The sequence below is a fragment of the Sus scrofa genome, chromosome X, assembly GCF_000003025.6.
Source record: "Sus scrofa isolate TJ Tabasco breed Duroc chromosome X, Sscrofa11.1, whole genome shotgun sequence".
In the NCBI taxonomy this organism is placed as follows: domain Eukaryota; kingdom Metazoa; phylum Chordata; class Mammalia; order Artiodactyla; family Suidae; genus Sus; species Sus scrofa.
The window spans coordinates 28,178,055-28,193,504 of NC_010461.5; the positions used below are offsets into that span (position 1 = coordinate 28,178,055).

A 15,450-nucleotide genomic window follows, 5' to 3' on the forward strand; every position below is an offset into this window, starting at 1 on the left:
CTTTTTTTTTAAGATTCTTACTCTCCTGGTAATTTCTTACTCTAAGAATGAGGGTCTCTTAGGGATGATATGTTTTTCATGTGCTTTAAGAAAGTATTTACTATTGTAGCTATTACAGTAAGTTAGAGATTTGATTCTTTCTTCTTTTCCATAATGTACAGCAATCTTTCATCTTCTTAAACATACCATGCTGAGCAACAGAACTTTAAGAACAAGTCACTAAAATTATCCAATCCCTTAACATACTGATTTTATGAAAGTCACATTTGATAGGCAATAATTTAGAGCCCCTCTCTGAATTTCTGCACTCTGCCAAGCTCCCAATAAATCTGTTATTACTAATTCTGAAAAGATGCATAGGAGCCAAGAAGTTATATAGGAGTATCTATGCAGCAATAAAAAGCCAAAAACATTTACGTAAGAATGAAGTGCCCAGCTGTTTAACTATAGTCAGAGACTGAAATCTCATGCCACTATCAGCTAATATAACACTGGAAATCTTACTCTAAGATGGATTCTCATACTTAGACATCACTGTAAGCCTAAAGCAAGTGGCTAGAGACATATTTTCTTTGCAGTAAATTTTCAGGCTGATTCTCTTATGTTAGTGCACATCCTCTAGTGACCACCAAACAAAATCTTACGAAATTTTAATACTGCTGGGGAAATGTAAAGGGCCAGCAATACTATGAATTATTCTTAACATTGCGGTCCCAATGAAGAGCAACAGATGGCAGAAATTTTTACTCAAATGATTTTTCCATCAAAGTTTCTATCAGCATTCAAATCCCAGCAGTGTGGCCATTAAGAAGCAGTCAAACTCACCATACAGCTGGTAAAATCAGCACTGTAAAAACTGACTATATAGAAAACATACTTGTATTCAATTTGGTCTTTTACACCATATGCCTTTATCTAGATAGCCTTCGATTTAATCCATATTAATTCAAAGTCAGTTATCTCCAACAGAGCCCTTTGGGGGAGTAGATTACCAAGTAACTATTAAAGTACAACCAAATAAAAATACAAAAAATCACTACAGCAGACAGTGTCAGTGACCTATGCACATCCATTCAGCAATGTTTCTGGGAAAGCCAATGGTTTTTCAGTGATGGCACCTACTACTTGAGGGCTTTCTGGGATGCAAGCTCAGAAAGCAGGGTGAAAAGAATTAGAAAGTCTGGGTATTTGCATTAAGAGGAAGATAACTTTTTATAGACTCACTTATCTCAAATTTTTGGGCAAGAATTACTCAGCTTCAATGTGTTCTCTGAATCTAAACTGTAAGAATTGGGTTCTTTCAACATGCTTTAGAATTTTCTTCAATCACAAATAGCCCAGGTAAGGCAGAATTGAAGAGCAGCCAAGCTTCTCTTTGACTTTCTTGGAGTCTTCTTTCTTTGCCTTATCTTCCCCAATTCCAAGACACCAGTGCCCTTTTTTTTCTTTATTTCCTCATCTCAGAGATCACAGTAATGTTCTTGTGTTATGAGTATACATTTTATATGTAATTTTCCATTCTCCATGCAAATTTCCAACTTGAGAAAGGAAAAAGTATATTTTGCTTAACTATAACATGAATTTAAACAATTTTTTTGATTTAATGGTGAAAATGAACACTACAATATGACATCCTTAATCCATGTTGATTTACGTATTCTTAATTACAATGAATTAAAATTTATCATTATATTACAAAGTAAACAGTTTTTCATATAATTTATTTATAGCAATACCCAAAAATATATTGTACTTCTAGCATATAATGGAGGAGTAAAACACAGTAATATTGAAAGATATACCATGAGACTAATTAACTTTAAGAAGATGCTATTTTGCATAAAAATGGCAATTAACTAATGTCACAATAACACATTGCTGTTTTACTCCCTATGTTTGCTTACCATTCAGTGATTTAAAGTTTAGAAAGTTTCATCTAAACAGTCCTACTTCTGTGTTTTTCTTTAGGTTAATTTCGAGTAGAATTTTAAGATTTTCAGGTTTCATGCTTGATCATGATAATATTCCTTAGAAGGTGCTGCTAATTTTGTTTTGTTTTTGTTTTAGTTTTTGTTTTTTGTTTTTTTGCAGAAAAGCAGGGGCTTTAATGCCCGCCCCCCCCCCAACCTACAAGCTATTGTTTACTAATACAGCTCTGCCCAGACCTTTTCAAAACTTTGGGAATGCTGTTAATTTTTAATATGGTTCACTAAGCAGTACTATTCCAAAAAGTAATTGGGTTCCATTTCCATTAATATCATGGCTATTCCACTCTTCTAAATACTCAAAGTAATAGTGATTTTTATTATTTCTACTATAAACCTCAAGAAATTTCGACTTCTTTAAAATAATAGCCCATACTTTAAAATTTATTTCTTTAACTCTAGGACATGTAGAGCTAAACATTAGGGCATGTTATGATTTTCACTTTTTTGTTTTCAGTCAAGGTACCTGTTGGCACACCAATTAACTATGTCACTAGATGATTTAACATTATTTTCATAATTTTTCTTTAGTTCTTATCTTTCCCTTTGAAAATTCCTATTAACATTTATTCTTGTTAGTTCTAAAAAGTAGACAGATATGTAAGCTTTCTGAGGAAGATTTGGTTGGTTAACTGAAATTTTCCTCAATTTCTAATCCAAGACCTATACTTTGAGAAAATGTCATAAGTCATAAAAATAAGCTTTATCAAAAATGCCTGATTATTCAATCTGTATTTCAGATGTTTGGGATGAATGTTATTCATTTTTGTTCTTATAGATACAGGCTAATCAGTTCAGAAGTATGGTTAGTTATAATAAGTTCTCACATTTAAAGAGTAATTATTTTGTGGAGAATGTGATTCTAAAGTACTTTAAGCACATTTAATCTTTATTACTTTTTTTATTTAGTAGAAGAGAAAACAGAGACATAGAGACTTAAGACAATTTCACAAAATTCTGCAGCTATTAAAAGAGCTAAAGGATCTGGGATTTGAATGCAAACTTTCTGAATGTGGCTTCCAACATCTAAGTCAGTCTTTTAAACTTGTACTAGGTCTAATGTGGCATGTCAATACTTTTGTGGGTGATAAAATTTTGCATATGCACTCAATTACTGTTTCTTAATGAATATTTAAGAGATACATAAATAATTGAGTTTACTAACAAAGCAATTTCTAGTGGCATGTAACATGACTAATATTTTCTCATGTAAAAAATGTGATGTTTTTAAAGAGATTACCCATAGTGGCATGACATATTTTTTGGAATATCTTGAAAAATATTAATTCATATATTAAATTTTATTATTCACTTGTGATGGAGAAAAATAGTTGAGTGCCATGAAACGAGACAATCCTGGTATTGGCAGTCACTTTATTTTGAATTACCACCCCATGTGTCAATAGGACAATTTTCGAGTTAAAAAGATAAATAAAATGCAGTTTGATAGAAGATGATATAAACCAGTTTATTTTTATTTTTATTTATTTTTTGGTTTTGGCATATGGAAGTCCCCAGGCTAGGGGTCAAATTGGAGCTACAGCTGCTGACCTCCACCACAGCCACAGCAATGCAGCATCCGAGTTGATCTGCAGCCTACACCACAGATCAGAGCAGTGCCAGATCCTTTAACCCAGTAAGCAAGGCCGAGGGTAAAACCTTCATCCCCATGGATACTAGTCAGGTTCGTTACCACTGAGCCACAATGGGAACTCCTAGACAAGCTTAAAAAATGTACCCATTTATTTTTTTATTTCATATATAGAGATGATATCTTTGCTGAAAATTATCCATATGTGACTTTAAACTCCAGTGTATCCCCCTATATGTTTGTTTAGCATACGGGCTGATGGATGATTTTCCTTAAAGTGATCATTACTTATTCACAGCAACAAATATGTCTGCTGCCAAAAGGCACCATCTACATTCTATTTCTTAATGGACAAGGGATTAATCCCAACAAATATACAAATTTCTCATGCAGCTTTATATTTTTAAAAAATGGGCAGAAGATCTAAATAGCCACTTCTCCAAAGAAGATAGGCAGATAGCCAAAAAAAAAAAAGATACTCAACATCACTAATTATTAGAGAAATGCAAATCAAAACTACAATGAGGTATCACTTCACATCAGTCAGAATGGCTATCATCAAAAGGTCTACAAGCAAAATGTTGGAGAGGGTGTGGAGAACCCTCCTACACTGTTGGTGGGAAAGTAAATTGGTGCAACCACTATGGAGGACAGTATGGAGGTTCCTTAAAAAACTAAATATAGAACTATCATATGATCCAGCATTCCTACTTCACATCATATATCCAGAAAAAAACATAATTTGACCCACCAGAGGGATTAAAATCAGCTCCACCTACAAATTGGCAGGCATCAGCCCCTCCCATCAGGAAGACTAAGCAAGCCCCCACACTGACTTTAGCAACAAGGTGGGCAGACACCAGAAGTAAGAAAGGCTACAAGTCTATTATCTATAAAAGGTCACCACACCAAAAACCTAAAAAAAATGAAAAGACAGAGAACTATAACTCAGATGAGGGAGAAAGGAAAAATCCCAGAAAATCAGCTAAGCAATGGGGAGATTCTTAGCCTCCAGGAAAAAGACTTTAGATTGATGATGCTGAAAATGATGCAAGACATTGGAAATAAACTGGAGGCGAAGATGGATAACTTAGAGGAAACACTGAGCAAAGAGATACAAGATATATAACATAAACAAGGAGAGATGCAAAATACAGTAACTGAAATAAAAAATTCAGGAGAAGCAGCTAACAGCAGAATACAGGAGGCAGAAGAACGAATAAGTGAGGTGGAGGACAGATTAGTAGAAATTACGGATGCAGAACAGAAAAGAGGAGAAAGATTGAAAACAAATGAAGAGAGCCTCAAAGAACTCTGGGACAATGTTAAATGCACCAACATCCATATCATAGGGGTGCCAGAAGGAGAAGAGAGAGAGAGAAGGGGACAGAAAAATATATTCCAAGAGATAATAACCGAAAACTTCCCTAACATGGGGAAGGAACCACTCACTCAAATCCAAGAAGAACAAGTACCATATAAAATAAACCCAAGGAGGAATACCATGAGACACATATTAATCAAAAGGACCAAAACTAAAGACAAAGAGAAAATGTTGAAAGCAGCTAGCAAAAATAAACAGGTAACATACAAGGGAACCCTCATAAGGTTATCAGCAGATTTTTCAGCAGAAACTCTGCAGGCCAGAAGGGAGTGGCATGATATACTTAATGTGATGAAAGGAAAAAACCTCCAACCAAGATTACTTTACCCAGCAAGGCTCTCATTCAGACTTGAAGCAGAAAGCAAAACCTTCACAGAGAAGCAAAAGCTTAGAGAATTCAGCAACACTAAACCAGCTACACAACAAATACTAAAGGAACTTCTCTAGGCAGAAAAGAAAAGACAGCAACAGGAAACAAAAATAACACAAATGACGAGGCTCATCAGTAAAGGAATATGTACAGTAAAGATATGAAATCATCCATGCAAAATTATACCATCAAAATCAGAAATCATGAGAAGAGGTGGGTACAAATGCAGGACACTGGATATGAACTTGCAATTAAGAGAACAACAACTTAAAACAATCTCATATACATATAGACTTTTATATCAAAACTTCAGAATAACTGCAAAACCAAAATCTATAAATGATACACAAACAAATGAGAAAAATCAATTCAAATAGAACACTAAAGATAGTCATCAAACCAGAAGGGGAGAGAACAAGAAATGAAGGAAAGACAAAAGAGCAACAAAAACAAATCCAAAGCAATGAATAAAATGGCAATAAAAACATACATATCAATAATTACCTTAAATGTTAATGGATGAAACACCCCAAACAAAAGGCAAGAGATTGCCTGAATGGATACAAAAACAAGACCCATATATATGCTGTCTTCAAGAAACCCACTTCACTTCTAGGGACACATACAAATTGAAAGTGAGAGAATAGAAAAAAATATTTCATGCAAATGGGGATCAAAAGAAAGCTGGAGTAGCAATACTCATATCAGAAAAAGTAGACTGTAAAATGAAGAATGTTTTAAGGCACAAAGAAGGTTATTATGTAATGATCAAAGGATCAATCCAAGAAGAAGATATAACACTTTGAAATATTGGCACACCCAACATAGATTCACCACAATATATAAGGCAACTGCTAACAACCTTAAAGGGACAAATAAAAAAATAACACAATCCTGGGCTACAAATCAACCTCGGTCACATTAAGAAAATTGAAATCATATCAAGCATCTTTTCTGACCACAATGCTATATGACTGGAAATTAATAACAAGAAAAATCTGCAAAAAAAAACCAAGCACGTGAAGACTAAACAACATGCTACTAAACAACCAATGGATCACTGAAGAAATCAAAGAGGAAATTTAAAAATACCTATGAGCAAATTACAACAAAGATAAGACACTCCAAAACCTATGGGATGCAGCAAAAGCTGTTCTAAGAGGAACGTTTACAGCAATACAAGCCCACCTCAGGAAAGAAGAAAAAGCTCAAATAAAGAAGCTAACTTTACATCTAAAGCAGCTTGAGAGAGAAGAACAGAGAAGACCTAAAGTTAGTAGAAGGAAAGAAATCATAAAGATCAGAGCAGAAATCAATGAAATAGAAACAAAGAAATCCATAGAAAAGATCAAAGCAAACCACATGCAACAATACATTAAAAGGATTGTATATCATGATCAAGTGGGATTTATCCCAGGGAGGCAAGGGTTCTTCAATATCCACAAATCAATCAGTGTGATACACCACATTAACAAATGAAGAAGAAAAACCATATGATCCTCTCAACAGACACGGAAAAAGCCTTTGACAAAATCCAACACCCATTTCTGATAAAAACCCTTCAGAAAGTGGGCATAACGGGAACCTACCTCAACATGATAAAGGCCATATATGACAAACCCACAGCGAACATCATTATCAATGGTGAAAAGTTGAAAGAATTCCTGCTGAGATCAGGAACAAGACAAAGATATCTGCTCTCGCCACTAGTCTTCAACATAGTTTTGGAAGCCCTAGCCACAGCAATCAGAGAAGTAAAAGAAATAAAAGGAATCCAAATTGGAAAGGAAGAAGTAAAACTATCACTATTTGCAGATGAAATGATACCATATCTAGAGAATCCTAAAGACCCTACCAGAAAACTGTTAGAGCTCATCCACGAATTTGGCAATGTCGCACAATACAAAAGTAATACACAGAAATCGATGGCATTTCTATACACTAACAATGAAAGAGCAGAAAAAGAAATTAGGCAAGCAATCCTGTTTACCATTGCATCCAAAAGAATAAAATACCCAGGAGTAAACCTACCTAAAGAGACAAAAGACTTGTACTCTGAAAACTATAAAACACTGATGAAAGAAATCAAAGATGACACAAATAGATGGAAAGATATGCCATGCTCCTGGACTGGAAGAGTTACTATTTTCAAAATGACTATACTACCTAAGGCAATCTACAGATTCAATGCAATCCCTATCAAATTACCAAGGACAGTTTTCACAGAACTCAAACAAAGTATTTTAACATTTGTGTGGAAGCACAAAAGACCCAGAATAGTCAAAGACATCCTGAAAAAGAAAAATGGAGCTGGAGGAATCAGGCTCCCAGACTTCAGACTATACTACAAAGCAACTATCATCAAAACCACATGGTACTGTCACAAAGACAGAAATATAGATCAATGGAACAGGATAGAAAGCCCAGAATTAACCCGGTGCACCTACAGTCAACTAGATTAAAGATATAAACAGACAGTTCTACAAAGAAAACATACAGATGGCTGAGAAACACATGAAAGGATGTTCAACATCATTCATTATTAGAGAAATGCAAATCAAAACCACTATGAAGTACCACCTTACCCTGGCCAGAATGGCCATCATCAAAAAGTCTACAAACAATAAGTGCTGGAGAGGGTGTAGAGAAAAAGGAACCCTGTTACACTGGGATTGTTGGGATTATAAATTGGTGCAACCACTGTGGAAAGCAGGATGGAGATTCCTCAGAAAACTAAACATAGAACTCCATTTGATCCAGCAATCCCACTCCTGGGCATCTATCCAGAGAAAACCATGACTGGAAAAGACACATGTACTCTGATGTTCATTGCAGCACTCTTTTCAATAGCCAAGACATGGAAACAACCTAAATGCCCATCGACAGAGGAGTGGATCAAGAAGAGGTGGTACATATATACAATGGAATATTACTCAGCCATTAAAATGAATGAAATACCAGCATTTTTAGCAACATGGATGGACCTAGAAATTATCATGCTAAGTGAATTCAGCCACACAATGAGACACCAACATCAAATGCTTTCACTGACACGTGGAATCGGAAAAAAGGACAGACTGAACTTCTTTGCAGAATAGATGCTGACTCACAGACATTGAAAAACTGATGATCTCTGGAGGAGACAGTTTGGGGGGTGGGTGGATGTACTTGGGTTGTGTGATGGAAATCCTGTAAAATCAGATTGTGATGATCATTATACAACTACAGATGTGATAAATTCATTTGAGTAATAAAAAGAAAAGAAAAGAAAAGAAAAGGAAAGAAAAGAAAAGAAAAGAAAAGAAAAAAGATAACCATAATTTGAAAGGATACATGCACCTGGATATTCATTACAGCACTATTTACAATAGCTGAGACATGGAAGCAACCTAAAATTCCATCGAGAGAGGAATGAATAATGAAGAAGTGGTACATATATACAACAGGATACTATTCAACTGTAAAAATATTGAAATAATGCCATTTGCAGCAACATGGATGGAACTAGGGATTATCATACTGAGTGAAATAAGTCTGAGAAAGACAAACATGCTATCACTTATATGTGGAATATAATAAAAATGATACAAAAGAACTTGGTTATAAAACAGAAGTGAACTCGTAGATTTCGAAACCAATCTTATGATTACTATAGGGGAAACTATATGGGGAAGGAAGGCATTGGAAAGATGGAAATGACATATACTCATTACTGTTTAAAATAAAAATAATTAACAAGAACTTATTGTGCAGCACAGGGAAATCTACTCAATAGTTTGTAATAACCTATTGGGTAAAAAAAAGAATGTACATCAGATACTAACACAACATTGTAAGTCAACTATATACTCCAATAAAAATTTCTAAAAATAAACTCTCATCAAATATTTAAAATCTTGGAGTTCTCGTCATGGTGCAGCAGAAATGAATCTGACTAGGAACCATGAGGTTGCGGGGTCAATCCCTGGCCTTGCTCTGAGTTAAGGATCCAGCATTGCTATGAGCTGTGGTGTAGGTCAGAGACGCAGCTCGGATCTGGCTGCTGTGGCTGTGGTGTAGGCTGGAGACAACAGCTCCTATTTGACCCCTAGCCTGGGAACCTCCATATGCCATGGCTGCGGCCCTAAAAGACAGAAAAGACAAAAAGAAAAATTAAAATCTTTATCTTATTATTAGTCAATCACAATGACAATGACCAAGACAGATGAAATTACCACAGATTCCACCACTCTTATCAATGGAGGTACTTACACTGTCTTTCTAGACCCTTTTTCCGAAACTTACCAAAATGTAAAGATAACCCCAGGTGTTTTATGTGCATGTGTATTTGTGCACCTATGTATATGTGTATGTGTGTGATTTTGGACACTTTTAATCACCAGGTGAAAAATAACTAACTCTTGAGAAGATATGTTATCTCACTCACAGTTCCTTAGCTGGAAAAACTTTTCCCTGGACATCCAGAATTCCTGTTCTTATTTTGTGTATACAATGATTAAATAGTAGGCTAAGTAAAAAACTTAAAAAAAATGGCCATACATTTTTTTAAAAAGGAAGAAAGAACGAATCTAGAGATTAAAGGGAACTTAATAGGCATGGAGAGCAAAGCCAAGACAGCAGCCCAGTCAGAATACAAGGCTTGTCTTGCACATGAAGCTGGATGTCAGTGTCTACTGGATTCTTCCCAGGGCCTCCAATAGTGGCTAAAGGCTGAAACTCAGACCAACCTGCTTAGACTGCTCATCACTTTAAAATCACTGCCTACATCAACTCAAGTATCAAGTATCAGGGATGCTCTCTGCTCAGATACCAGCAGAGGAGACAGTGACAGATTCAAGTTTCTATTTTGTAATCTGGTTCCAGGATGACACTGGACATAGGGCTTTCACTGGCATTTGCTTCATACCTCAGGGTGATGTCTTTGCCTTTAATATTCCTTTGCAAAATTACTTCAAGTAGGTAAGGCAGGTATCTGAGATATACAAAGAATCTCAGGAAATGGCCATTCATCCCAAGTTGACTCTGGGCTTCAAGGAAAGACAGATCATCAAGTTAAGTAATGTAAACATTACAACCAAAAGATGACATATGTCTAAGCTCAGGACAGCTTCTGCTTACTCCTAACGCCACTTGGAGACAAAGTCCCTTTCCTCCCTCCATCCTCTGAGACTGCCATTAGCAATCACATCACCCCAACACTCATCCAGATCTAACCATAGAAGCAGTGATGCAGATTTCCTTTTAAGTGGGACACTCCTGCTTCTGTCATGACACCAGCTCCAGTCTCTGAGCAATGACTTGGGGAGACTTTAGCACTGCTTCCAGCTCTGTTCCAAACATGGCACCCCAGCCACACAAATGAGTCCAAGTCTGAATAGCACTGGCAAGACATCAAGGTCAGACCTGAAGAATAAAAATGTTCTTGAAAAGATAGGGAAGAAAAGCCCATCTTTGAGGAAGAAAATAAAGAAAGTGGAGGGGGTGCAGAAGTTAACCTGGTAAAAGACTTTAATTTTTTTAAGAATTACAACATACAATGTAAGGGTTTGGGGATGATCAGAATCCTAATACTTAGCTGGGGGATATTCTTGAAGGCCTTGTCAAAGAGTTCACCACTGAAATCATACAAGGTACCATCAACTGGAAGACAAGGTCAAGTACAAATTAAAGATACCATCTTCTTGATTGGAAAGGATCCAGGGAAGTTTGCTGAGGTTAGAGTCTTGTTTACTATGAATGAAGAACTGAAACTAGAAAAGCATTGATGAAAACCTACTATGGATCTTGACACCTTTTATAATTTCTGAAGCTTCCTTATTTTCTGAAGCAATCATATATAGTAACTGAGTATTTTCTATAGTAAGGTCCTGATCTCTAACCATGTAAATGAAATACGAATAAAAGTTTTTTCATGTCTTTGATTTAAAAAAAAACTTTAAAAACATTATCCAGGATTTCCCATTGTGGCTCAGTAGTAATGAACCCAGCTAGTGTTTATGAGAATGTAGGTTTGATCCCTGGCCTCGCTCAGTGGGTTAAGGATCTGGTGTTGCCATGAGCTATGGTATAGGTCACAGACACGGCCCGGATCCTGTGTTGCTGTGGCTGTGGTATAGACTAGTACCTGCAGCTCTGATTTGACCCCTAGCCTGGGAATTTGCATATACCATAGGTACAGCCAGAAAAAAACTATCCAATTAAGGGAAAATAATTGATAAAATGTTCATCAATTTCAACTACACCTCAGTGTCAAGAAGTGGAGACCTTTAGACATTCTCAAGGCAATTAAAATTATATAGTTTTGGAGTTCCCGTCGTGGCGCAGTGGTTAACAAATCCGACTAGGAACCATGAGGTTGCGGGTTCGGTCCCTGCCCTTGCTCAGTGGGTTAACGATCCGGTGTTGCCGTGAGCTGTGGTGTAGGGTGCAGACGCGGCTCGGATCCCGCGTTGCTGTGGCTCTGGCATAGGCCGGTGGCTACAGCTCCGATTCAACCCCTAGCCTGGGAACCTCCATATGCCGCGGGAGCGGCCCAAGAAATAGCAACAACAACAACAACAAAAAGACAAAAAAGACAAAAAAAAATTATATAGTTTTAAGACTGTATTACTAAAGGATCAAAAGACATCAGAATCATTTGTTTTGGACTTGTGCTTCTGGCCAAGGTGGAGTAACAGGGACCAGACTTAACTTTTTGGCTAAAAGCTTTAAAAAATGAAGAAAATATATGAAACAATTTTTTTAAGACATTGGATACTGGGTAATTAAAGACAGTGATCTCTGAGAAATTAGAAACAAATGAGGTGAGCCCTACAATTGTCCCAGCTTTCTGTCTGGACAGAGTTCCAAGCTATGACAAAAGACAAAGTCATTCTCACAAAACCAGAAAGTCTCCTTGAATTAAGAAGATGGAGCCGAGACTCCAAGGAGACCAAAGTGACTAGAGTCACAGGGCAGAGAACCAGAGAGTAGACAGATTTGCAGAGAATAAACACTGGAGATCTGCAGAGAGCTCCCTTCCTGTCTTCAGATGGAGTCCCAATCTGTTCCTATATGAGAAGAAACTACCAATGTCTAGGGAAAGAACTAAACAAAAGGAATAAAGAGAACAATCACCAGAGCTCACATATGACTGGAGATAGTACTTGTTCCTGTCAGCCAAAGTGGAAAATTTCATCATTCACAGGGCATCAAATAGTAGATGGGAATTGATTCAGTAGTAGGTCAAAATTAACCCAAGATTTAGGCTGTTTCTGCTCAAAACTTACAGAGCGTAAAAGGTATACACTCAAAAGATCAAACTGTTCCAAGCAAACTAATTGTTTTCCAGCACAAGGGTCAATATTTATCTGTACAAATATATCAAGCATTCAACAAGTTAAAATTCACATCTGGCTCTGAATCAACAATTACCAATTATCCAAAGAAACAGGAAAACAACATTCATAACAAGGAGAAAAAAAATAATTGAATTTTAACCCAATTACCACATGATAGAATTAGTAGACAAAAGCATTATAACAGTTATTATAATTGTATTCTATATTTTCAAGAAAGACCCATATGTTGAGTAGAGACATGGAAGATGTAAAAAGACCCAAATCATACTTTAAATGTCTTAGGTTAAAAATATATAATAGACCTTAACTACAGATTAGATTATGTAAAAGAATAGGTTAATCAATTTGACAACAGAAATTATGTAAAAATGAATTAGAGAAAAAATAAGGCTGAAAAGAAAAGAACATCAGTGAGTGGCCTAATATATATTATCAGAGTCCCTGAAAAGGAGGGGGCAGAAAAAGATTATTTTTAAATAATGCCTTATAATTTTCTAAATTTGATGAAAAAGAGGGACATACAGATCTAAGAAGCTTAAAAGACCTCTAGGATAAGAAACATGAAGAAAACTATACCAAGGAACATCATAAATCAATTGCTTAATGCCCAAAAGCACTCCCTAATAAACATTCTATATCCATCTCTAAGTGAGATGCCAACCTAAAATATATACCAATATCCATATCAAAAAAACCACGCTCTATGGAGCAGAACGAAGGTATACATATACCTACAATATACTTCCACATTGTTTTATTTTTCATAACATACATATAATATTTTATAATAAAAAGATTAATATATATACCTACCATGAGTCAGATATCTTTGAAAATGGCAAGTGGTTTATAAATCTCCCCAAGAACACTTTATATTTCTTACATTATTTCTGCCTTTAAGTCAGAGGCCTAGAAATGCTGAATTAGCTCAAAATTCACTTTAATGCTATTACAGAATATATTTTATGTATGATAGCAGATTGGGAATCCACAAATTTCATCTATCTTCAATGCCAATGATGATGTGTACAAAAATTTGATTGATATACACATAATTACACAAGATGTTTGAATCATTCATTTTCCATGTTTACATAGCTTATACACAGGTGTTTGAATGGTTTCTTTTTCTTATTTTGCTTTTTAGGCCCACACTAGTGACATGTGGAGGTTCCCAGGCTAGGGGTCGAATAGGAAATACAGTTGCCCGCCTGTGCCACAACCACACAACTGCCAGATCCAAGCCGTGTCTGAAACCTACACCACAGCTCAGGGCAATGTCGGATCCTTAACCTACTGAGCAAGGCCAGGGATCGAATCCACAACCTCATGGTTCCTAGTTGGATTCGTTTCTGATGTGCCATGATGGGAACTCCTTGAATGATTACTTTCTTAATATCAGAAGGCATATTTGCTACGCAAAACCATTTGAGAATGGAGAATTGTAAAGTTGAATATGATATTGCTTTTATGAATCTAGCATTTTGAAATGTCTGGACTATTTAATACATTACCGTTTACTTTCTTCTGTCTTAATCAGTATTTTCTGGCATTAAAAAGCTGACTATAATTCAAATCTACTTGAATGAAAATTGCTACATGAACAATTTGAGCTAAAATATGTTGCAAACATGCTTAAGATTTGGTGTAATAATCACAATATTTTTATACCTAAGCTGTGTATTTTATAACCTAAATTATAACCTGTACAATCCAATTTATCTTTATCTGCATACTCTAAAGACATAACAAGTTGAAATTAAACTATATGCTGGTTATAATCCATATGTTGCATTTCAATTAACAAAAACCATAAAACAGTCAATAAGTACTACCAATTCACTCTGCATCGTTTTGGCCTCTAGACAGTCTCAGAAGGCATTTTGTCAATAGAATGTATATAAATATTTCTATATCACCACAAGTTGTCTATAGGGAAACAGAAATATAATTTTATCATGATGGATATTTCTAGCAACTACATTATTGGTAAGTATACCACAAGTTCTCCTCCTGGACAAAATCCAACATAAGGCAAAAACACACATTGCCCCAAGGCTATAGGACCTCCTGAAGTAAGATTCTTCTCTGAATCAAATATTCATCTACACTTTGCAAATCATCAGTTAAATCAGTCATGTCTAGACTCTCATCCTAACACAAAAAGTCCATCCCAGGGTCTTCCAAAATTCTCATCATGATGAGCTCCAGTATGTATAGTGATGACAGCAACAGTCAGAAATTATAAATTCCCATCATCCTTCTCAACCTGAACTTAAAAGAAGCTAGGTGTCCCTGATGTTGTAGTGAAGATAAAAATTATTTGGAAAAAAAAAGAGATCTCAAAAACTTACCTTAAGATACCATTTGTATTTGGCATGTTCCCAATTTTCAGGAATTTGTGTCTTTTTGAGAAAGTGTTCAGCTTCTGTTAGCCATTGATTAAATATCTTCATATCATAATGAAACCGTCGCCATTTTTCAACAGATCTGTCAAATTTCCTAGAAGTAAAACAGATGGAACAAAAAATAAATGGATTATCTGGATATAGTATATATTTTACTGCATTTACAAAGATATTATTTTGGTATTTTCCCACATTTGTAATCAAGATAAAACATGAATCTCAATTAACAGAACTAATACTGAATAGAAATTAAGATAATAATAATAATAAAATAATAATAATAATAGCATTAGAATAAAAGGTTATAAATTTTCCTTTAAAATTGAACATATTTTGGGATTGAAAACAAGATAGAGACAACTATTATGGGGC

At 35.5% G+C, this 15,450-nt stretch overlaps 1 protein-coding gene and 2 pseudogenes across 16 annotated transcripts in view; 2 read left to right on the top strand and 1 right to left on the bottom strand.

The window, feature by feature from the left end:
* DMD (dystrophin) overlaps positions 1 to 15,450 on the bottom strand; it is a 2,622,506-nt gene that overhangs the window by 1,149,832 nt on the left and 1,457,224 nt on the right. For all 16 annotated transcript variants that reach the window (XM_021079543.1, XM_021079551.1, XM_021079550.1 and 13 more), the window contains 1 exon segment: positions 15,025 to 15,172. In XM_021079543.1, coding sequence (XP_020935202.1) covers positions 15,025 to 15,172 — 148 coding nt within the window.
* LOC110257713 lies at positions 9,410 to 10,963 on the top strand (annotated as a pseudogene).
* Positions 10,763 to 11,118, top strand: LOC110257832 (annotated as a pseudogene).